At 43.9% G+C, this 25,790-nt stretch overlaps 1 protein-coding gene across 1 annotated transcript in view; it reads right to left on the bottom strand.

The window, feature by feature from the left end:
* Positions 1-1,642: 1,642 nt before the first annotated feature.
* SUPT3H (SPT3 homolog, SAGA and STAGA complex component) overlaps positions 1,643-25,790 on the bottom strand; it is a 389,270-nt gene continuing 365,122 nt past the window's right edge. Inside the window, exon 13 of the mRNA XM_069975877.1 lies at positions 1,643-3,832. Within this exon, the coding sequence (XP_069831978.1) occupies positions 3,791-3,832 (42 nt within the window). The 3' untranslated portion in view covers positions 1,643-3,790. The remainder of the gene's footprint in view (positions 3,833-25,790) is intronic.

Raw genomic sequence — 25,790 nt, 5'->3', positions numbered from 1 at the left:
GGTCCCCAGTGGCTATTCAGAGAGCTTCCAGTGCAGGTGTGTATCAAGCTGTTAGCACTGGTTCCCTGCTCCAGCCTAGCATTGCCTGCCCCCTCTCTTCTCCTGCTTGGCATGTTCTAGGCGGTGTGCCTGTTACCTATATCATGCGTTTGAGATAGGCAGAGCGGCCCTAAAGCTATGTATTCATGTATGGAATTGTGCATGGTTTTGTGTCCTGACTGTATATTTGTATCTGTGTGCGTGTGTGTATGTATGTATGTATGTATGTATGTATGTATGTATCTATATATACAGTATATATATATATATATATATATATATATACACACACACACACACAGAGGATGGATTTCTAAGCTTTTGTGTACAGTGCATGTATGTATTGATATAACTATTTCTATATATGTATTTGTGTATGTCTTTCTTTACATATCTTTTGCAGCAATAAAATGTTACACTTGATGAACGAACAACTTTATTAACAAAAAAAACCAAACAACATGGCACTTATTACATTTTTAACATATTCAGGGAAAAAAAGAAATTATTTTATTCAGTAAATCTACAGCATATCTACAGCATCAAAATCTATTTTCATAACTATTAAATTTAAGGTTTTTTTTAGGACTTGTCCATGAATGGTCTATCCTCTGAGAGGCCCTCAATATTAGATCAGTGTGGGCTGCAGATTTGACCAATTTTCCACAGGTGCCATGCAGGCATACTGAGTGACAGCGCCATACATTGTGTAGTGGCGGTGCTGGGTTACTGCAGCTCAGCTACCATTCAGTTCACAGTGTAGGAGCTCGGTCTTTCAGGCTCTGTTCACTGTGTGTGTGGGGGTATATAAATAAACAATGCTGGACAGTATTCTACATATATCAAAAAGATACTTTATTGATTACAAACAACAAAAATTTCGTCTTATTTAAAAGCATATGTTAAAAAGGGAGCAGAAACCCATACAATACATACATCAGATGGTATACAGGGCAGAAAAAAAGATAATAAATACTATACTAGCTATATATTAAACCATTGATGGTATATCCATTGACCCACAGAGGTAGGAAAGAGCAAAAAAAGGGAAGAGTAAATAAATAATAAATGTGGATGATCCAACCAACTGGTGATGGCCAGCTGCATAGATGTGATGTGATTGGTATTTGGATATATAAAAAGACAAGTGACCTGACTCTCATTACCCTTGATAAAGCTTGCACAGCGAAACGCAGCGTTGGGTGAGTGGTGGTACTGGGCAGGTATATATACTATATACCCAGAGGTTGGATCATACACTTGTATGGTTTTGACATTACACATGGTATTGCACTTTGCACTTTAGATTGCACTTGCAGTTTCAGTTATACAGATTTTTCTTATTTTGTTTATTTTGGTTGGATCATCCACATTTATTATTTATTTACTCTTCCCTTTTTTTGCTCTTTCCTACCTCTGTGGGTCAATGGATATACCATCAATGGTTTAATATATAGCTAGTATAGTATTTATTATCTTTTTTTCTGCCCTGTATACCATCTGATGTATGTATTGTATGGGTTTCTGCTCCCTTTTTAACATATGCTTTTAAATAAGACGAAATTTTTGTTGTTTGTAATCAATAAAGGATCTTTTTGATATATGTAGAATACTGTCCAGCATTGTTTATTTATAGGTAGTATGCATTATTCTTGATGCTTATGGGCATAGAACTATTGGTAGTTCAAACTTGTCGGTTAATTTATTCTGTGTGTGTGGGGGGACAAGCCAGATCTGACTGACAGCTGATCAGTATATTTGGACAGCTTGTTGTATCCCCACTAATCACATATTGATGGCCTATCTTGAGGATAAGCCATTCATGAACAAGTGCAAGAAAAAACCTTTAAACAGATGCAAACATAACACAAGGTTCAGCTTTACAGACATTAAAGAGGTAGTCTGGGCAAACTTATAAATTCAAGGAGGCAGCTGCAGCGCCACTGCTCACAGTCACCTGTTGGTCCCCTTTGGTGTCACAGCCCTTCTCAGCCAATCAGTGACTAAGGCGGGACACTTCTACAGTCACTGATTGGTTAAGCAAGTAGTTCCTGTGCGACTGTGACGACACAGGAACTGGGAAACACAGGAGACCAGGGGTTGTGTAAACTTAATTACTATGTTCCCACCACCAAGTGTCCTTCCTGTTTTTCTTAAAGGGGTTGGCCACTTTATAGTAACATTGCTCAGTGTACAGTATTAGTAAGTGTATTCAAATTACTTACTGACAGCCGCTCCCTGTGTATCTTATAAAGCTAAAATCAGGCTCCCCTCCTCCAGGCTGTGGTGTTCTGCTCTGTGAAGAGTCTGTTCATAAGATGGCCGACATGGAGGAGCATGTGACTATGCTCCGCCCCCAGTGTCCTTCATAGGCATATAGGGGGAGATTTATCAAACATGGTGTAAAGTAAAACTGGCTCAGTTGCCCCTAGCAACCAATCAGATTCCACTTTTGATTCCTCACAGACTTTTTGGAAAATAAAAGGTGGAATCTGATTGGTTGTTAGGGGCAACTGAGACAATTCTTCTACCAGTTTGATAAATCTCTATCATACAGGCTCAGTGGTGGACACTGGGGGGGGGGGCATAGTCACATGCTCCTCCATGTCAGCCATCTTATGGACAGACTCACCACAGAGCAAAACACCACAGCCTGGAGGAGGGGAGTCTGATTTTAGCTCTATGAGGTACACAGGGAGCTGCTGTCAGTATATACAGTGAGTACAGTTACTAATACTAATACTATTCGTCCAGACCACCCCTTATGCGGCCTTATGATCATGGGGGGGCTCCTTGACCTACCGTCAGGCTAGGACTACATGGAGACTTTGGTCACAGGACAGATAACTGCATGTCACCAAAATATTGGTGCAATCAGTCTGAGCTTTGCAACTATATTACAGGTGCAATTTGACTACCAACAAAACTTCAGAAAAATACATTAGATTTGGATTTTGGCCGAGCGTCGTAGTTACATTATGTTGCAATGCGACCATTTCGTTGCCATATAACCGTAGAATAAAGAGGTTATCCAGGATTACAAAACATAGCCTCCTCAAGTTTGGGACCCCTGTCCTCAGTTTGGGTGTGGAACTGCAGCTCAGTTCCACTGAAGTGAATGGAGCCTGGTTGTAATACCACACCCAACCTGAGGACAGGGGTTGCGCTGTTTTTAGATGAAAGTAGCTTTGGGTTTCTAATCCTGAAAAAACAATTTAAAGGCTGATAAGGCTAAAAAAAAAAAAAAAAAAAAAACGGGAAACAGATGCCGTTAAACAGCAAAGGAGAATACCAGATGTTAAGGCCCCTTTAAATGTGGAACTAAGAATCAGAATGTATATTTGGTCCAAGAGTTGTTGGAGAGACACATGACACCTGAAACGACTAAAACGACTAAATCTATTTCCTGCACACAATGGAAACCAGAGTCATCCCATCTCCGGGTCTCTGTAAACAAGCCCGGCCCGGCAGAAAGGATGACAGCGCGTTTCGCACCCGTGGGCAGATGATGGCAGTGTGCGCGCTGTGAATTCTCCTCCACCTACACACAAAGCTCCCAAACATCCTGCCGGTAATTAGCTCAATGTTCCAACTAGTAAACAAGCGTGAAGATTGAGGGGGCTAAAAATGAGACATCCAGCCAGTGCACAGTCACAACAATCGTCCCACTCACTGCCAGGAGCAGCCGCTTCCTTCTGACATGGAGGCATCACCTTAATGGAACCTTCTTGTTTTCTCTTTTTCCTTCCTATTAACAGGCTAAAAATGGCATCCCGGTCCTGCGGTAGGCGCTCTGCAAAGAGAAGGGGGAAGAAAGAGGAGATGATCACATCCACCTGTACACAGCAGAGGGGTGGGGGCACAGCAGAGGGCGGCACACAGATGGGGGGGGGGCACACAGCAGAGGGAGGCACAGCAGAGGAGGGCACACAGCAGAGGGGATTTAGCATGTGGTTTTTATTGCAGGAGAAGACTCCTTATGAGGTCATAGAGTAAGCGCTGCTGGCATCATTGCACATCCCAGAAACATGTGACGGGATGGAATTTTAACCCTTTAAGGACATCTAGAATAATGCCACTATTTAAAGAGGTACTCCGGAGGGGGTAAAAAACATGTTTTTAAATCCACTAATGGAAGAAGGTTTACAGATTTGTAGATTACTTCTCTTTAAAAACCTCAAGTATTCGAGTACTTATCAGCTGCTGCATGTCCTGCAGGAAGTGGTATATTCTCTCCGGGTTAACACAGTGCTCTCTGCTGCCACCTCTGTCCATGTCAGGAATTGTCCAGAGCAGGAGAGGTTTTAAGTATAATAATAATAATTGTTTATTTGTATAGGGCACACAGATTCCACAGCACTTCACCTATCTGTATGTTTTTTTGGGGGTGTGGGAGGAAACCGGAGTACCCGAAGGAAACCTACGCAAAAACAGAGAGAACATACAAACTCTTTGCAGATGTTGCCCTTGGTGGGATTTGAAGTGCTAACCACTGAGTCACCGTGCTGCCCTTTCTATAGGGATTTGCTGTTGTTCTGGACAGTTCCTGACATGGACAGAGGTGGCAGCAGAGAGCACGGTGTCAGACTGGAGAGAATACACCACTTCCTGCAGGACATACAGCAGCTGATAAGTACTAAAAAAATGTAGGTTTTTAAAAAGGATTTTTTTTCTTTAAATCTAGCACCACATGACAAAAGTTTTATAACTTTGTTATGTGGTGCTATTACCGTTCTTGCCGGCATCCACAGTGTCCAGATCATCCCTCGCCAGAAGTCCCTTAGTCTAAATCTGTTATAATAGTGTCAACACATTGGCCCGGCAGCCATCTTCTGTCAACACATCACGCTGTGGCTATGTGGGGGCTGGCCGAGCGTCCGTCCCCTATAAACCCCAGCTCTGCCCCTGTCTGTGATGTGGGGGCATGATCTGCAGCTTGCTCGGCTACTATTGGAGTAAGCTGCAGATCATGTGACCACTGGCACCCACGTCACAGACAGAGGCAGAGCTAGGGGATGGCCTAAAACTCGGCTGGGGATGATGGACACTCGGCATGCCCCTAAATTGTCACAGCATGAAGTTTTGAGGAAAGATTTAGACTAATAGATTGGGGGGGGCTAATACGACCCTTTAAAGTCTGGGGAACACTGGGCCAACCAGAGGAACTGCTTAAAGGGACAGTGTCACCCCGGTGGAGACCTTTATACTTATCCCCCTCTTGAAGTCCCGGACCCCGCCCCGCTGCTGAGTCATTCTCTATCGGCGTCGGACTCATCTCTGGTATTGGGACGGGGTCTGGGTCCGGGACTTTGAGGAAGGGGTAAGTATAAGGGGCTCCGCCGGGGGGCTGGGGTTGGCCTTACCCTGATTTTCCATTTTCACATCTATTATATAAAATAATCCTAAAATCTTGCAGTTTTCATTCTCACCACTGGGGCTAAAACTAAAGCCCCATATTACACAGGGCGACATAAGAGTAGCAAACGATCGCTGTCAGCGCTCGTTTGCTCCTCATTCTCCGTTCGCTGGCGCCGCTATTACGTGCGGCGGGAGCGAGCGGGTAAGTGCAGGGGAGGTTCTACGGAGCGACGGCGGCAGATTGCGGCTATCACACGCTGCTAACATGTTGAAAGACAAACAACAGCAACGATCAGCCGACATTATTCATGTTGGTTGATCGTTGCCTGTTATTACACGGGAAGATTATCGGCTGCAACGGCCGATATCGGACGATAATCGCTCCATGTAATAGGGCCTTAAGCTGAGACTGTTGTGTCTGTAATGATTAAGAGGCTGCTGTAAAGTGACCGAAACATGTGACAGCATGAGATAACATCAATGCAAGACAATAGCAGCTCCAGGTGAAATGACCTCTTCAAAGGTCACAGAGCCCTCTCTATGATGCTTTACATTCATCTCAAGGGAGTCTGTCTGTTATCCAGTGGCGTAGCTACCATGAAGGCAGGGAAGGCGACTGCTATGGGGCCCTTGCAGGAAGGGGGCCCGAGGAAGCCTGCCCTGCCTTCATGCTAGGTACCGACCACTGTACCCCCAGGGGTCCAGAGAGGAAGAGGGACCCCCACTGCACTGTTCAGCCCCCTCACTGTAATGCCGGGTGAGCGGGCTGAACAGAGGAGCAGGACCTGCCAGGTCCTGCACGGCACAGGAGAGGAGTAAAGGACCTTTGGGTCAGAATAACCCGAAGGTCAGCGTACAGGGGCGTACAGGGGGGGCGTACAGGATTCATGGGGCCCCGTACAGTTTTATATCTATATATACACACAAACACACACACACACACACTGTACATAGAAGACTTGCACAATTATGTGGTGGCACGACCAGATACAGCCATGTTGCGCCCTGTTTGCAGCAGTGCATCACACCTTATGGACGTTTATGGAGTTTCGATCACCGGTCATCTCCACATAGCCCCAACCTAAATAATTGGGTCAAAGCCTGAGCCTAAGGATCCTCTGGTACTCTTGTGGGCCAGATGGAACTCTCCATTATACGGCATGATATTCACACTATGTCCTTATGTGCTGATACAAAGATACTATTGCTCTCAGACGCCAATCTAGATTTATATCAGTCCGATAGACTCCACAGACACAACAGAAGACGAGTGATGTAAGAATAACCCATGACTATTGAATATTTACATATGGATTTTCTATGGTCTTTGCCTCCATGTAATAAAGGAAAACATATGTCTGATGGGTTTACGTGAGGTCTCCGCATTGGACACTATTGAGTTACATGGTATCACCTGCGCTGTGATTTCTGCCAGGCAGCCCACATAGAGGCCCGTCCTGTAAGAATTTATATTATAACACATGAGATTTATGCCTCAATTTATTTTAACACCTTTCCTTAATCTGGAAATCAGTTGCTCCCAATGGCAACATTCAAGGCTGATATTCAGCAGTCGTCTCCAGTTTATACATGGTCGAGTAACCAGAGAAAGTTTGGATTCCGGATGGGTGGTCCTCCCGCCTTTGTTTTGGAAAGTTTTTTTGGCAAACGGATGGAAAAAAAAATTGGTGCAGTTCGCTTGTGGGATATCAAATAAAACAGTCATCCAACAGGAGCTGTAAATTGTACAATTACCAAGAGGAGGTAGGTGCACATGTGCAAAGCTCTCCGCTTCTAATGTGATTTATACTTTTACTGCTCATGAGATTTGGAACACCTATGTCTGCCAGGAAATTTTTCCTCTAAAATTATCACATTAAGAAAAGCTTACATATCCAATACTTCTTTATAGCGGAACACTACCTGTTGTAAACCTTTAGGACGTGATTCATGGTTGGCAAAATTATGCAACAATCGGTTGTTTTCGTTGATGGGGATGGGTAGTGTGTATTATGTTTTAGATCTGACTATTTAGAGCCAGTTCGGAGCAGTGAGATGCCAGATTAGATTTTTCAGACATCCAGAAACTAAGTTCCTATAGTCTTGTTAGGAATGTACAACCAGGGTGATTAGGCCGGGAAGATGCAACAGAAAGCCCTAGCGCTAGGCCCCCTAAGACTTTCCCTGCCTTGTTGCCAGCCTGACCCTAGGGGGTCAGCAACAGCTTGTCAACGATCCCTTCCAACATTAGAGTGCACACAGAAACAAAACAAACACTAAAGAATGGGAAAGGGAAGTCAGAGGTCAGAAGATCCAAAATAGTAATACAGGTAAACGCCAGCCAAATCCAAAATCGGTTTATAGAAAGCACTGAATTAGAGGGGTAGAGGTATTCTAATGTGATGTTAAAATCCTGGTCCAGGGCGTGATTGGACCAGTCCTCTGACATCCAGACTACACAGATCACAGACTGGTAAGGAAGGAATATAAGTGGTGAAGCAACCATCAATCAAAACTAGCTTAACCATCTGCTAGCCAAGAATCCTCAATAGACGGGTGTGGTGGAATCCAATTAACACGGCAAGGGTGAAATAAAGCAGTGTTCACACCAGTGCGAGACAAAGTACGATATATGTACAAAATCAGCACAAACAGCGCATTCTCTGTCGTACTATACAGACGGGGCGGGTGCTGAAGCTTGTGTGGGCACGGATGTTACAAGTCTAGAATATTAGGATTCTGATACACCACAAGTTGTGTTAAGAAGGTTCCAGAGAAAACTTGGATAAATAGGAAAAAAATCTAATACACAGTAGTTCCACATGCCAACACCAGGAACCCAAAAACACAAGGCAGTAATTCTAGACAAAATGTACTACATGAACTTTAGGAGGATATATCGAACTTTGAATGCCATAGATTAAATTGGTCAAAAGGGTCGATTCATAACAAAGGAGCCGGGCTGCTGATGAAGAGATCCCTGGGGGGCAAGGAGGTCGGACCCCCTGCAATCTCATACATGTCCTGTGAAAAAGGGGCACAAATTTTTAAATCAGAGAACTCCTTTAAGGCCAAAATAAATTTTGTTTCTCTTAGTTTTTTATTTTAGTTTTTGCTTTTTTCTTTGACATTTTCACAAAAGCTTTTTTTGTGTGTGTTTTTGAGACATTTTCCCCCTATTCCTCTTTTGAGTGGAGCTTCTTGGATTTCGGCCAATCACTTCCTTCTATTATTTATCCATTGACACTGTAGTTCATCCTCGTCCTGTTGTCCCAACATTCTTCACCTTACCCATTGTCGGTGACATTTCTCATGAACGGACTTAGGAGAATCTGATGACATCACAAGCCTATGATAAGAAGTCACTCAGTGTTATAAACCAGATGGTGGTTGGGCGTCAAATTGGGTAATAAAAAAAAAAATCCAGAATAAAGCCTTGTAGCATGAAAGCATCTTCGGAAGATGAAAAGGCGGCTTCAATGTGTGTGGGCTACTGATCTAATTAGAGAAAATAAGGACAAATGTCATTCATTGAAATCAAAGAGCGCCGATGGCTGGTCCTGATTAGCCGCCCCGAGCACAAACGGGTTACTGTGTGTCTGCAACGCACAACATTTCTCTCATCTCCCTTCCAGATTCCATTGGATGGAACTTACCCGAGACGATCGATAAAATCTGGTGCCCACGCAAACACCCTGGTAAATATTGCAGGACACGATGAGAGGCCTGCTCTAACACAGCACCGGGTATAACACGCTGGAGGTTAGACAATCCTGTAAAATAAACGTCTGGGAGGAAATCGGAATAACGTTTACAACAATATTAACTTCTTCCTCTTTGGAAGCCAAACTCTTACATTCTTTTCCTCTGCTTTAAATAGAGACCCTGGAAGTCTTGTGGAATTGTTCGCATGGATTAGACATTAACCACAATGGCCGCTATTTTCAATGTGATTTTCAGTTACGGGGGGTTCTATAATTTTACATCTTCTATATAACTGAGCGCCGAACAAGCGCCGGGTGAGAAATATATTACATGTAAGACGGAGTTTATATACATTAGCTCACGTAGCAGTGCATATGGCCGGGTTACATGGATGTATGGTATACAGGTGTTTTTATGTTCTTGTAATGGATGTAGCTCTAGTCAAGAGCATAACAATGCAGAACTCCGGCGCTATTTTTTTTTTTCTTTCAAATCAACTGGTGTCAGAAAGTTATATAGATTTGTAATTTACTTTATTTTTACTGTATTTTCCAGTACTTATCAGCTACTATATGTCCCACAGGAAGTGGTGTATTCTTTCCAGTCTTTCTGCTGCCACCTCTGTCCAAGTCAGGAACTGTCCACAGCAGTAGTAAATGCTCATAGAGAAACCTCTCCTGATCTGGACAGTTCTTGACACGGACAGAGGTGGCAGCAGAGAGCTCTGTTCAGACTGGAAATAATCCACTTCCAGCAGCTGATAAGTACTGGAAGACTGGGAATTTTTAAATAGTAGTAAATTACAAATCTATATAACTTTTTGAAACCAGTTGATTTGAAAGAAAGTATTTTCACTGGAGTTCCCCTTTAAAAGGGGGAAGTACAAAGATTACCAGTGCACAATATAATGGAATATAAGTGCCTATAGGTCTGTAAAACTGGCTGGTACGGGACACCATGTGACACAGTGGGAGCAGGTCACTAACGTTTAGATGCTCAGATTACAATGATGACTACTGATGATCATTGGTAGAGAAGTTAGCACGGAGGAGGCCATTAAACTTGGTAGCCAGTTAGGCGATAAAGCCTTTAAAGGGGTAGTGCACCCAAAAAATTTTTCTTTCAAATCAACTGCTGCCATGAAGTGCCAGAGATTTGTAATTTACTTCTATTAAAAAATCTCAAGCCTTCCAGTACTTATCAGCTGCTGTGTGTCCAGCAGGAAGTGGTGTTTTCTTTCCTGTCTGACACAGTGCTCTCTGTTGCCTCCTCTGCCCATGTCAGGAACTGTCCAGAGAAGGAGCAAATCCCCATAGAAAACCTCTCCTGCTCTCCAGACTGGAAATAATACCACTTCCTGCTGGGCATACAGCAGCTGATAAGTACTGGAAGGCTTGAGATTTTTTAATAGAAGTAAATTATAAATCTCTGGCACTTCATGGCAGCAGTTGATTTGAAAGAAAACATTTTTGGGTGCACTACCCCTTTAAAGGTCATGAATCCTTCCTAGCTATAACTATTTTGTTTGAGAAGAACCTGACACACAGTGTTGGACTGGGGTATCTGAGGCTCACCAGAGGAAATAATCCTGGAGGCCCACCAATGAAGAACCAGTGAGAATTAACATATCAGTCAGTGTTTGTGCAGGTTCTAAAGCTGGGGGTGGTCTTCTGGTGGGCTAGTCCGACACTGCTGACACAACAATGGCACCAAGACAATTGAATTCTCCAAAGTTTGTAACTCTCTGAGCAGGATCTAAGGGGTACAAAGTCTGCAAAACCAGCACATGTCCTGAGGGGCTCCTTCTTTAGGGCGCTCCTAAACCAGAGAAGAAAGGAAAAGGGCGAGATATATGTAATGTTGTGGGAATGTTATTTAGAAGGGTCTCTGGGGTGTGAGAAAGCCGCTCATCTACTAAAGAGACTCCAAACGATTATCCCATATATTCTCAAATACATTATAGTACTCAGTTACTTAACCAGAATTCTTGCAGTATGCACGGTAAAAAAAAGTGACAGCTCCTCTTTAAAGTCTTCTCCAAATAAAATACTATTCTGTTCCTAAACGTTACTTGAGGAATACACATTTTGGTTTATTTAGCACCTACCAAGTCATTTTGGACAGTCTCTGAGCTTGGAAGGCTTTAAAACCACTCTCCTCATGCCAGGTTACTCTCCGACATTAAAGAGCTAACTCATGACTGCACCGTATGAAATATGTCCAGCCAACGCGAAGACATGAGAAGACACCAAAGGCTGGAGATCTGGGGGAGATGTGTGATGCTAAATTCTAATAAGTCATTCGAGAAAACACAGTCATTTTTTCTCCTAGAACAAACACATTTTTTTTCAAAAAAACTTTTGACATTTCAAAATTTTCGATCAGTCCGGGTCCTAGTGTACTATACCAATCGTGAGAACGGCGCTGCCTTCTCCCGACTCGTTCTCACAATCAGTATGTGTCTGAACACTCAGGACCACCCCCCCTCAAAATTTTGCCATATCTCTTCGACATGTAAATTCTTTTTTTTTTTTAATAACAGTGGCACTTCACAAGGGTACTCTGGGGAAATTTTTTTCTTTCAAATCGACTTTTGTCAGAAAGTTATATAGATTTGTAATTTACTTCTATTCAAAAATCCATCAGCTGCCGTATGTCCTGCAGGAAGTGGTGTATTCTTTCCAGTGACACAGTGCTCTCTGCTGCCACCTCTGTCCATGTCAGGAAGTGTCCAGAGCAGGAGAGGTTTTCTATAGGGATTTACTACTGCTCTGGACACTTCGTGACATGGACAGGGGTGGCAGCAGAGAGCAAAGAAGTAGGGAGAGTGTAGGTAGATGCCCCACAGTAGGTAGATACAGTATGTGCGCTCAATAGGTAGATAAGTGAAGCCCCCATCCCAGTTGTTAGTCAGGTATCCCTCAGTAATTAGATATGTCCTCAGGTATAAATATGCACCCAAGTAGGTAGATTGGTGTCTCAATGCCTCCCTCCCCCTGTAGGTAGCGATGACCCCTATAGGTAGATTGGTGCCTCCAAGAAGGTAGCTGGTGCTCCCAGTAGGTATTTTACTCTCCAGAAGATAGGTGTTTCCACCATTAGGTAGTTGTTCCCCTGAAGGTAGGTACAGTAGGTAGATACATGCCCTTCGTAGCTATGTTCCCCCAGAGGATAAACAGGCATCTCTCCTATTAAATATTTGCTCCCATTTTGTTAACCAGGTGCTTTCCAATAGGTAGTCCTACCCCAGTAGATATATTCCCTGACAATAAGTAATTACCCTTCAGATATCCCGGTGCCCACAGTGTACACAGCATTTGCTTCTACAAAAAAATAAATATTTACCCCCTTCCCACTCACCTGGCAGCAGGGCCGAGCTTATGCCACCCTCACCCTTCCACTCCCCCGCACAGACACACACACTCCACTAGGTCCTGTGTTTTTCGAAGTCTCCTGTAGATCGCAGGATCAATGCAGCCTGAGGCCTACAGGGCGAGTGACAAATGGTTTTATGCTCCATTACCTTTCACATGTAAGTTCATACATATGAAAGCAGTGCTTGCCCCCACCAGGGATCCAGGGCAAGTGCCAAGGATTCCCAGAGCTAGTAATCAACAACAACTGTGCCCCCCCCCAGTGTTGGGTAGACTGTGTCCACCCCATGCAGGTGCCTACCCCTTGTACCAGTCCTGTGGTAAGCATTTCATGTCTGGGACCCTGGAAGGCAAATCACTTAGGGTCGTATTAGACTTAACGTTTTTTTTTATTTTTGCTGAAAAACCATAAATGGTTGTGAATGATCGCTTTTGGGAACGAATCGCAGAATCATAATTGTTAGTCACGATCGTAATTATGATTGTTACTAGGATTGTCTACTGGAATCTCAAGTAGACATAGTAGCCGGCACTCCCCATTAGGCGTAGTAACAATCTAGCAAAATGAAGGTGGATATAGTAGTGTTGCTGACGGGTGCTCACTCACATAGAGGAAGACTTATCCATTATCAAAGTCCGTACAAAGAAGAGAAAAATAGAGGGCACTCACCGTCCTGTGCAACTTTTCTATTCTGTGTAATGCAAACCTAAAATCACAGGCCTGCCGGAGCTGGCATGGGTGCCGAACACTTTATATACTGAATGTAGCACTTTTTTGTGCTAAGTTTGTGAAGTTTTCGGCATTCTGGCCGGCTGCGGCATGCCTGTATGATTTTAGATTTGCACAACGCTGAGTAAAGAAGCTGCACAGGACGGTGAGTGCCCTCGATTTTTCTCTTCTTTCACAGACTAGGATCGTTTACTTCTTCAGATCCTGGCAAACGAACAACGTGTACATAAACTGAAAAATTAGTCAACAATTACCAACGATTTTATGGTCAGCTCAAAAGATGTGATCAACGATATAAGAACGATTTTTCGTTAGTCGTTTGATTGTTGCCTGCATACACATGCAAAGATTATCGCTTAAATTTGATATAACGACTCTTCACATCACCGGTGTAATAGGGCCCTAAGGGTAAGCAGAGAACCCCTTTAATGTCTTTAGGTGTCATCAGACAAGCTGCGGTCGATGGTCTGAAGGGGAACAGGAGCTGACTGTGTCAGATATCAGACTACATTCTATCACTTGTCAGATACCGGGCAGACAAAGTGTTAAGTCTTCCCCAGTTTAAACTCTTTGCAAAGAAAACAAAACATCACACAATACCCAAAATGTCAAACTCCATTTGCAGTTCAAAGAAATAAGCCATGGAGAGTGGCAGGTTCTGCCCACGGCCGTATTGTTTAGGCGAGCTCGCTGCACAGTCTGGGATTGATCTGTTTGGGAGGATTGGAAAGGCTCGCACATTCTGAAGTGCCTCGCCGGTTTCTTCATTCCTCAAGCAGGAGCGATGTAGACACGGTGCAATACGTTTCCCATTAGCTTGACGTTTTTGTAATGCTGGTGATTCTAAACATGTGGCGGACTACCTACAGTAGCTTCACGTGTAAACAGAGGAGATGGACAGTCATAACAAACTGGAAACGTACAACACCTACTGAGAGGGTCTCAATAACTAGGGCAGCCAAGACAACAGAAAGAAAAAATAATAAAAATATCTCCGACAATATCTCCATTCCTACTGAGCGTATGACCAGTGTTCTCCACAAGGGCTTGCCTTCTATTTGGGTCTTCAAGCTTTTCAATAAAATTCTCTTGATTGATTTGGTTGTCTCCATCCACCTTGCCTTTGGTTGCTCTCATTTTTTTGTCCACTCTTTGAAGGGGTACTTCAAAAAAAAGTTTTTAAATCAACTGGAGTCAGTAAGTTATCAAAGGCAGGACACACAGCAGTTGATAAGTACCGGAAGGTATGAGATTTTTTTAATAGAAGTAATTTGCAAACCTGTATAATTTACTGAAACCAGTTGATTTAAAAAGAATTCTTTTTCAGCAGAGTACCCCTTTAAAGAAAAGCTATTTTCCGATCTTCCTGTTATATGTTCAAATCTGATCAGTTATTCAAATTTATTAGGCCAAAAATTGTTTGTAATTTTTTTAACCACAGAAAATACTATCAACCTAAAAAATTCCAGTTTCGGTATTTGTATAAAGGCTTTCAGAATATTTTTGTTTCATCATAACACAAGTCACGTTGATAGCCTCAAGGGGTACTCCAGCGGGGGGCACTTTTTTTGCTGGGACTGGGGAAGAGGTGGCTGAGGGAAAAGATGTCCACTCACCTCCCCGGTTCCAGCGGCGGGTCTCAGGTCCGCTCAGCCAGTCAGTGAAGGAGGCGGAATCTGAGCGGACTTGAAACGGATCCCGCCTCTTTCACTGAATGGCTGAGCGGACCTGAGACGTCATGTCTCGGGCCCGTGTCAGACACCAGGAAGCGGTCAGGAGCCGTGCACCGGAGCGCCGCGGGACCCGCCGCTGGAACCGGGGAGGTGAGTGGACGTCTTTTCCCTCAGCCCCCTCCTCCCCGATCCCAGCAAAAAAGTGCCCCCCCCCCCCGCTGGAGTACCCCTTAAGGCTACGGTTATGCCTCCATCTACGTTACTCCTTCCAATAGAAGAAATCACGCCATGCCACGTCCATCTCGTAAGAGACCCGGGCAGTGCCGATGCCTGACAGATGCTATTCCACTCAGGTTCTGTTAATATTTCAATCTATACCTATGCAGTGCAATGGTCAGTTTTAGAAGATATTTAGTCATCTCTATTCCACCAACCATTATCCGCTCTGTCCTTTGACTTTCAGATGCTGTTGTGTATTAGTATCTTCAGAGGAAACAAGCCATTAGGGCAAAAATTGTATCACTGGGGGCTAACACTAGCGTAAAAGCCATATGACTTGGCCTTGTCTTTACTAGACTTGCTACAGCTAGAGATGAAGGCAACTGAAGCGCGCTGGAGTCTGAACGTTTGGTGGCTGACAAAGTTGGACGTAGCCCTAGGGATACATAGGCTGGATCCATGTTTTCCAGACTTCCCAGTGCTGCATCCAACTTCTTCAGCCACCGCTAATCAAATGCTGAACGACTGGATTCGGTAGAGCCGTCTTTCCCATTGGGCAGGGTAGGCGGCTGCCTGGGGGCTCTAAACTCACAGGGGGTCCCAGTGGCAGCCACCTACCCTGCCCAATGGGAAAGATGGTTGGAGGGCCTGGTTGGGCCCCCTTGCCACCTCACTGTGTACACAAACTGGTAAGTACAGCTGCTTGCATCCATAGGTTACACGGGCCTACTGATACAGGCTGATGCAAACAGCAAGAGTGGGATTTCGGGGAAGGGGGGGGGGGGGTCCAGTTCACAGCTTTGCCCAGGGGCCCATAATGCTGTTAGGATGGCCCTGGGACTCGGGCATACTCCAGTTTTGCAGTCTGGTAGACAGTCTCCTATGTTTGTACAGAGAAATGCACAGGCACTTTAGTCATGTGTAACACTATGGTATTGAGTTATACCCTATACAGTGGTACCTTGGTTTAAGAGTACCTTGGATTAAGAGCGTTTTCAAGAAGAGCTCACAGTTTTTCAAAATTGTGACTTGGTTTAAGAGCATTGCTTTGGTTTAAGAGCTCCCTCTACTGAGTAGGAGGGGGGTGGGAGGAGGGGCATGGTCTGCATAGCGGGGTCTACAGCCCTGTACTCTGACCTAGGAAGTCTCCCTCACCTTCCAAATCATGGCAGATATGTCAGTCCTTGTGTTTCCCATCCTCTCCATTCCTACTATAATGTGCCTGCACTTACACTCAGCTATATACACTGCTGTATATCAAGTTTCTGTCCTCCTGCACAGCTTTGTGATTCTTACTTCCTGATTGGTCGATGATGAACACCCCCCCCTTCCCCATTGCTGTCATGTGACCACACAGCCCTCTGAGAGCAGCCCTGCTTCTCTATTCTAGCCTGCTGTGCTACGCTACTGCATTATGGGGATCTGCAGCTCCATCCTGTATCTACAAACTGCTGCTGATTTTTCAGGTTTATGCAGTTACAATACATTATACTCCACATGCTGATTGCTATACTGTACAGGAACTTATAATATCACATATTCTGCTGTTTCTCATTGTTTGTTTCATTTGTTTTACATGTTATTCAGAATAAAAAAAGCATTATTTAGGGGTGTGGAACCAACTGTCTGCATATCAGTGATTTCTTATGGGAAAATTTGCTTTGGTTTAAGAGTGGATTTGTATTACAAGCGCCGTCTCGGAACAAATTATGCTCGTAATCCAAGGCACCACTGTATATATATTCATTCAAGCCTGATGATATCCTATATCATTTTTATAACATACTCAGTTATGAAGAAAGTAAGTGAAGCATATATAGAGGCGGGTCGCCGGCCGGGCCGGGAGCGGTCCAGGGGCAGGGAAGTTTGTGGACGCTCTGTGCCATTGCACATGATTAAACACTCTGACAGCTTCCTTGCAAATTAATAAAACGCTCTAACAGTTTCTGTGCAGATTAACAGTCTTTCCTTTCTCCCTGTAAATGAAGGCTCAGTTTTCCTGTAAACCAACAGAACAGACTAACAAATCAGCTGGACAGTAAATTAACAGCCTTGCACCAATAAATCAGCAAAACCGTTCCAAAAAAGAGTCCCTGTATGCACCTTAAAGGCGGAGGGCGGCTGATTTACAGAGTACGTGTGACAGGAGGGAAGGCGGCTCACATGCTGGAGACACTGACAATGGGAGAATGTTATTGAGAGCGGTGAGCACCAGGAATTTGGAGGTCACCAATTTCAGAAAGTTATATAGATTTGTAATTTTCTTCTATTTAAAAATCTCCAGTCTTCCAGTACTTATGAGCCGCTGTATGTCCTGCAGGAAGTGGTGTATTCTTTCCAGTCTGGAGGCAAGGAGAGGTTTTCTATGGGGATTTGCTACTGCTCTGGACAGTTCCTGACATGAGTACCGCTTTAAATACAATACGGTTGTTGGTACAAAAAGTACCAGTGATTTTGTCTTTATGGAACATGGAAAGATTTCCATTCTCTTTGTGGAAACATTCTGCAAACAAATATCTGCTTTCAACAGGAGTTGTCCAGGACCATTTTTATCCATAGAGGCTGTCGGATACACAAGTGAACAGGACTAGTCTGAAATACCGGTCACAACCTGCAAAAAATGGATAGAAAAAAACAGATCAATGTGTGTGCACCCGTTTTTCCATTGACTTCCATTATTAAAAAAAAAAAACGGATCAAAAAGGATCCATTTTTTTTAGCAGACACAAAAACGTGGTCAACCTAATTTTTGTGTCCGCTAAAAAAAGGGATCCGTTTTTTTTAAAATAATGGAAGTCAATGAAAAAACGGATGCACACACATGCATCCATTTTTCTATCCGTTTTGCAAAAACAGATTGCAAAAAGTAGTGTGAACCCAGCCTTACACGGGTGCATGGACATCTTGGCCATGCATCACCTATCACGCAGAGTGGGGTAAAGCCAGCAGCCTTAGATTTATAAAGCAAATCTGTACCCCACGCACCCCAAACCACCAATACTGCTTTGTTGTCTTGCTCAATCAATTGCCTGGCCCCAGGGTCCGCCTTTCTCCTGGGCCGTACTCGGGCTCCCCGCCTTTATTCTGTTGTTATCCCCCTTGGTGAGGTCTTCATCTTCAGCCCCCTTCAGTCCCCTGACTCGGGCAATCAGTAACTGAGCGGCCAGTCCTTCAGCTGGGTTGTGACATGGACACTGCAGAGATTCCAGAGCCAGGCGGGGGTCCCGTGTCCGCTCTTGCCGCTTACCGCAGGCACGGGGAGAGGTAAAGGCCCTATTCCACAAAACGATTCTTGGACGTATTCGGCCGATAATCGTCCCGTGGAATAGAAGGCAACGATCAGCCGACATTGTTCATGTTGGCTGATCGTCGCGTTGTTTGTCTTTCAAACATGTTGAAAAACAAACGACCAGGATAGCAGCGATCTGCTGCCGTCGCTTCATTAAAATAGGAGCGGCGGCAGCAACCTCTATGGGCTGCCCGGACCATCTAGCGATCACCCGGGCAGCACCCCCCCTCCCCCACAGCTCCCCGAAGCCCCTCCCGCACTTACCCGCTCGCTGCAGACACGTGGAATAGCGGTGGCAGCGAGCGGTGAACGAGGAACAAACAAGCTGATAGCGCGCGTTTGCTCCTCACTGTCGGCCCATGGAATAGGGCCTTAAGTTGTTACTTGTAATCATTTTCCCCATGCAGGCTGCTGGTTTTTAGACTTGCCCTTTAAGAAGCAGCAGGATAACCAGCTATGTGAAGGAGTTACATCTGTACTACAGCACCAAAAGGGAAGGTAATTTCTTTTGAACACTTTCCCGATTAATGGGAGTGTCAATGAGAAATAGATGTTTCTAGAAAGCAATAATTATATATATATTTCATATATATATATATATATATATATATATATATATATATATATATATATATATATATATCAGTTCAAATGTGTGAAGTGTTTATAGCCTTTCATGTTGTATTTGAGCTTGGATGATATTGCATTCGAGACTACTAAGGAAAAAAGCCAACCCATTGTCCCACAAGATTTTTAGCCAGATATCATGTTGACCCAAAGACCAACACCTCGTACGTGGGAGTGAACATAGAGTAGACCAAGTCAGACAGAGGGAGGTTCTGTAAATAACACTAGAAGTCTGACTACTGCTTAGGATATGGGATTTTCTTCCAGACACACTGCTACCCTTGTATTTCCATCTGTCCATAGGATAATAAAAAAACACAGCCGGGCACTACAGGTTGCTTAGATTTCAATTCAGCTTTCTGTTTAAAGATAAGAGGAAGCCTTGAAAAACAAACACAACATGATATTCTTATGCTTGTTGTGGCTCTCAGAGCCTTTGAACTGCTGGGAAAACTCCACTTCCTTTTTCCAACTTTCGAACCTGAATACAGCTTTCCCTAATCAGATGGTTGACGTCCAGCTCCTCTCGGTCTTACCCTGTTTTGTGGAAGTTACTGTCAGAAATATACACAAGCCCTAATGTTCCAGACAGATGCAGCTTGTGTTCCCACACATCATACAAGAACATTAAGATCTCGGCTCTCTTAACTGGAATCAAGCTCCTAGATGTAGGATTCAGTGTGAGGTGCTGACCAACTGGAGCTACTGTTAAGGTCTTGTGGGTTAAGAAACACCATAGAAGGTGCCGTAGATCACGGCAACATGTGCCGTGTTGTTTACCGATGATACGGATCCCTTGAAGAGCTGTAAAGTGTCCATCATAATGATAATTGAACTATGAGGATATGAAGAATATTCTTGAACAAGGTGGATCACGCCGCCCTGTTGTCCCGTCTGGCTGACGCTTCCTGGTCTGAGCAGCGGCTTGAGACGCGACGCTGGAACCGGGGAGGTAAGTGACCGGTGCCTTCTATTTCCACCGCTTCCCCGGCCGGACAATAAAAATGACCCCAGCCCGCAGTACTCCTTTAAATATAAGGATAATCTGACTACGTCGCCTTCAATGGAAATTGTGCTAAGGTCTTCTCCATTACTGGAATGGCATCATTGTGATGTTTACTGGGTTTTCAAGTTTGGATACATAGGGGGGAAATTATCAATGGTGCGTCCCTGGCGTATGCCAGGGAGAAGGCTCTGATTTGCCCCATTTCCCTGGCGCATGTCTGCTGTATACCCCCTTCACCTAATGGACGGGCAGGGGTTGGGGGGTGCGGCAAAGCAGAGAGGGGGCGTGGCCTCCTCCCGCTCATTTATCATAATTTACGTCTGCTCACAGGGGTAATTCATGATACAATTCTACAGGTGCAGATTTGTTGCGTCGGGCACAGGGCTGGACGGGTTTCCTAAGGGTGTGTGTGGTATCCCACCACAGGTGTTTTTGTCTCTCCTGTGCACCTGTCAAAAAGCTCTTTCTTTCAAGTATTTTTTTTTTTTTTTATGTCTATGTGTTGTACAGCTGAATTCAGTTTTTGGTTAACGTTTATTATATACCATGTGCTTGTTATTAACCACTAGGAGGAGCTCTTTTCTTTTAACATATCTCTTTTCTCCTGCACACATTCATCCCCACAATGCAAAGTGAGGCGTACAGAAGGCCCCTGTAGGAGGAGTTACATGGTGGAGAAAGTGCAGTTCAGTCTTATCTAGATTCTCAGGGAGGAAAGATACAAGAAACAACTGTTCCTGCTGTAGTTAAGCCAGGGCTTGGCTTATGCCAGGACCCTTGTCAGGGCCAATGAAGGCAGTCTAGTCTGGACACAGTGGTGTATTGATGCAGCAGGAGACAACCAGTTCTTTTATTACTTCTACTACATTTAGTATGCAGTGCTAAGCACTTTATTTGAAAAGGTCACCAAGGAACACCCTAACCCACACCAAAAACATGCCTAAAAGCAGCAGGGCAGTATCCTGAATACAAGAGGAACTTGCCTTGATTGGGCAAAGTTACCGTAAAGAAGGTCTACGTATCCTATCACGCAGTGGAGGTAACTAGGACACCCCAAGACACTTAGCTACACCAAGATAACCATGACCCTTGTAGGACAAAATGTGGTCAGACACAAGTCTAAACACAACTACAAGTAAACTATTCCCTACAAAGTATATTTTCAAGTTCCGGCAAAGTACGCAACTACATTGGTTTAGGGCTCCTTTGACTCACTCCTCTACTCTACTCTTCAGGCACTGTTACAACTACCTCTCTTCTATTATACTCTCAAGCACATCCTTAATCACAACCAAGTCAAGCACTACAGTCTGTGTGAGGATTTATCTGTTCTGCAAAAGTATATTGTATTATTGAAGAACCTGACAGCAAAGCTGTTCTATTTTTACACCAATGGGACTATGTCAGATTTTGTACGCACTTCCACCTATACACACAAACTGCACACCTAGGGTTATTTTTCCCACTCTCTGTGAGTGGCGGTGTCGACAGTCCGCGTTGGTCAGTTGCCACTTAGGACAAGAGCCCAAGGGACCTGTAACAACCTGGCAGGTTAACAACCATTTGGGGACACAAATCGGCCATATACTGTACACTGGCTTACTCGGCTTAATGTCCCCCATGGTCTCCACTACAAGATAAAGGCTGCTGGTAATTGTGTTACGCTAAGAAAACATGGAATGGGGGTCTCTGCAAGATATGTGCTATGGATTTTATTTATTTTTTTGTGCATAGGCGCTTACACCGCAGTAGCATTAACCCTTTACCAATCTGGCTTTAAGAGTTCAACCTGTAATATACCCCCTAAGGATTAAAATTCCATAATCCTCATCCTTGGGAAGCCAGGGCTTCTGAGCCAACTTCCAGCCTTGTTTGTGGCACCAGAAATCAGATGAATGTCTGTAGAATTCTGATGGATCGCCACTGCTTATTCCTTCTTCATGCCAGATTGTGAGCTGCTTGTTTATTAAGGGCTCATTTTTTGGCACTCCCGGGTGAAGGCAGAGAAATACGATACGTATGATTAAAACAAAAAAAAAAAAAAAAAAATCAAGTTCAGTAGCTGATCCAATGGCGGAGACTGGCTGCATTAGAATGCCAAATCGAACATTAAGAATGGAGACAGGCTTAACCTTCTAGGCCCTGTGCCAGCGGAATCAAGAGTCTGTACAACTGATATACAATCTATCCGTAATTATATTTGCAAACATAAGATGGTAACAATGTATCCTCTCCCAGGAATGTCAGTGCGACATGCTCTAATCACACACCCCGCCGCACAGGCCAACGCTCCAGTTGTAATCAACATTGTTAGAAAAGTACATGTTTACCAAAAACAAAGCATAGTTTTATATATGGGAAAACCGCTGCACGGCTGACATACAAAACTGATCCGACATGAAAGTCAATGTTTCCCCAAACACATGGTGTTATGAAGAAGAGCACTCATAATGCTGTACTCACTGCTCCCTGCTCCGCACTGTCCTCCTGCATGCCCCGCTGTGGGTGCACCACGTTGCTAGGTAAAAACAGGGGCCAACCATATCACCAAGGAGCACATCTGACACCCAGTCACAATTGGGTTCCAAAAATGTTTAGGTGAAGAGGCACTCACCTATTTGCCCCTTGGGCTTTGTGCGTATCTCCCCTTGGCACAGGGGTCTTACACTACTTTATGTCGGATCCAAGAAGATCACTGGAGCAGAGGAGCACACTGTCAGACCACCAAGCTGACTGTACGACTAAAACGGGTTGCCCTGAACGGGGGTCCAAGTGTGTAGACTATGATAAGAAAAACAAAGCATAGTACTCTAGATCAGCACTATCCAAACGTCCAATAACAAAGGTCCAAAACGTCCAAAAACAAAGCATAGTTTTATATATGGAAAAACCACTGCACGGCTAAAATACAAAACTGATCCGACATGAAAGTGTATATTTTACATCAACCAATACATGGAGTTATGAAGAAGAGCGCTCATACTGCTGTACTCACTGCTCCCTGCTCCGACACTAGCATGCCCACAGGTAAAAACAGGGGCCAACCATATCGCCAAGAAGCTCATCTGCACCCAGACACAATTTGATCCAGTCAGCCTATTTATGTAGGCAAAGTCCTCCAGATCCTCAACTGAGTGTCTGCTCACTGTGCAGTTCCTGTTCTGGTTCCTGTGGTGTCTGTCCTAAGCCTCCTCGTTCCTGGGAGTTCCTCATGGCTCTGTCTGACCTCGCTCCGATTCTGTCATCACATGCCAGCCTGGTTACCATATTCCTGCCCCAAGACAATGTTCCTATCTTGAAATGGTGATGACTGCAGTACAGGAGACCACCCTTTAGTGTTCCATCAACCTGGCAATAGAGATGAGCGCAACTCGAGTCCGATCGTTTTGGCATTTGAATACCGATGACTGAAGAACCTACCTGCTCCAACCTGGTTTCCACCTTAAAATAAATGTATATACTGAAGAGCCATAGTAAAGTACTAAACCATAAACCTTAAGGAAGCAGCCAATTTTAATCTTTGCCGTTTTTATTGGTTTATTTTGGAGTAGATTGGACTTTTATAGCATTTTAATGAATGGATGAATGAATTAATGTTGTTTTCTTTGGTACTTGTTTTTTTAATCTTTTTGCTTGTGGTGTTCAGTGTGCGGGATAAATAACACTATTCTTTAACAGTATTGACATTTCCACATATGGTGGCACCAAATATGTTAAATTTTAGCTTTATTTGCTAAAAACTATATTTTTTATACTTTAGTCCCCCTATAATGTTTATCTAGTTTATTGCAGTGTACAATTTGTTTTTCACACTCTGCTAGTATAGCCTACATAGAAGACCTAACATGGCAGCCTTAGAGGCCTCCAGTTGGACCCTGGCTATCAAAACAAATGGTTGGCACCCTGCAATTGCTGTGGGGGAGCCAGTCCAAACCTGAACAGGAGCAGCAGCTGTCAAATTACCCTCTGTATGCTACAGCTGCTGTCTGCAGCATCCAGGGGGCTAAAAAAATAGCATAAACTGATCTCTGATGTAGAAAAGTTGATCTCCAATACTGATTGATCACCAATAACTGAAACTCCATACTTCCCCACCTGACCTATGCCATACATGTTACATACATAATAGGTTGGGAAGAGGATTTAAAAAAAATATTTTGCAATAAGTTGGGGAGTTGTATATGTTATATGTGACCAACCAGGGGTAGTGATATGAACCACAGCCTTTGAGGGTTTTGCTAGTATGTTGCACTATACTGAGAATTGGCAGAAAGGTAAGGGTTGACACATCTATAAGCCATCTTATAAGGGGGTTCCTTTATTTTTCCTCTATTAAAGTTAGGTGTGAACTCAGAATCCCAGAAACTTCATGTGACCTGTTCCTTGCCTCCTGTCTAAGACAAGGCTGCACTGAGTTATAGTTTTTATTTTCACTCAGAGAATATTTGAATTGGGATGGAGAGAGAAATGAGATATTACAGTCCCTGTGTCATGCGTGGACCTAGCACAGATGTGCTGCCAATCTGCCAGGTTAAAGCAACACTGCCCGGCAATAATAGGTGCACCGGTCCTAGAGAAACAACAGGGTATGTTCTCTTCAGACAGCAGGAACATTTTCTTCCCCTCCCAGTATGTAAACTCGGAGCTCTCCTGAGCTTTCTCTGCTCTGTGTGTACTGTTTGCCTGGGACTGAACGTCTTTGTAGATTATTACAGACTGGCTTCCCAGGCCAAGTTCAGGACTGATGCTACCTCGGGCAGAATTAGTCAACGCATCCGCTTGACAAGAGAATAATGAATCTGTTTATATAGCAGTTCACAGACATGCGCCCTTTAACGTTCTAACACATGGGCAGCATTTGTTTAAAGGACTTGTTGGAGATTAGAAATAAGAGTCTGCTTTCTTTCTGAAAAGAGTGCCACTTATGCCCATGGCTGGTACTACAGCTGAGTTCTCATACAGACATTAGGGACAATTTTATAGGTAAACTATGACAGAAAGTAGGAAGAAAATCAAGCCGTTACTCCAAAAGACAAACAAATTATAATATACCCAAATTGAACCCCTTAAAGGAAATCTGTCACTAGGTTTAAACTGCTCAATGAGGGCAGTATAAATTAGTGACAGAAATGCTGAACAGATCGGTGTATTACTTACATCATTCTGTTTAGCCGTTCTCCTAATATGCAGGAGAATAGGATTCTTGCCACACCCCTCCCCCGCCATCCAGCTGCTGATTGACAGTTGACTGCCTATACATAGCATGGATAGATAACTGCCAATTAGCAGCTGGTGGATGGAGTTTGCTGGTGGGCATGAATATCCAGGACTACTGAGCACACACACACATAATGGAGAGGACTACTTATTGAACATATTATTCAGGAGGATATCCCCAAATCAGCTGCATAGAACAATGTAAGTGATGCATCATTCTGTTCAGCTTCTCTGTCACTAGTTTTTTTTTTTGCCAACCTTAAACCTACTGACAGTTTTTTTAAGGAACAGCTTATTTGGAGGCTTTTAAAGGGTATTCCCATCTGAAAAAGTTATCCCCTATTCAGAGAGTAGGAGATAATAAACTAACCAGTGGAAAGAGAGAAGGGGCAAGTGTTGGGACCCACTGATCCCTCTAATAGGGACAACGAATGGTGTGCACCCCAAATGAGTGCACAGAGCTCCATTCACTCTCTTTGGGGGCCACTGAACATTGAACATATCCAATGACCCCATAGGGAATAAGGACACTCACATGCGATGCACACCATTC

Source organism: Dendropsophus ebraccatus, chromosome 6 (assembly GCF_027789765.1).
Source record: "Dendropsophus ebraccatus isolate aDenEbr1 chromosome 6, aDenEbr1.pat, whole genome shotgun sequence".
Taxonomy (NCBI): domain Eukaryota; kingdom Metazoa; phylum Chordata; class Amphibia; order Anura; family Hylidae; genus Dendropsophus; species Dendropsophus ebraccatus.
This window is presented reverse-complemented; position numbering and strand designations above follow the sequence as displayed.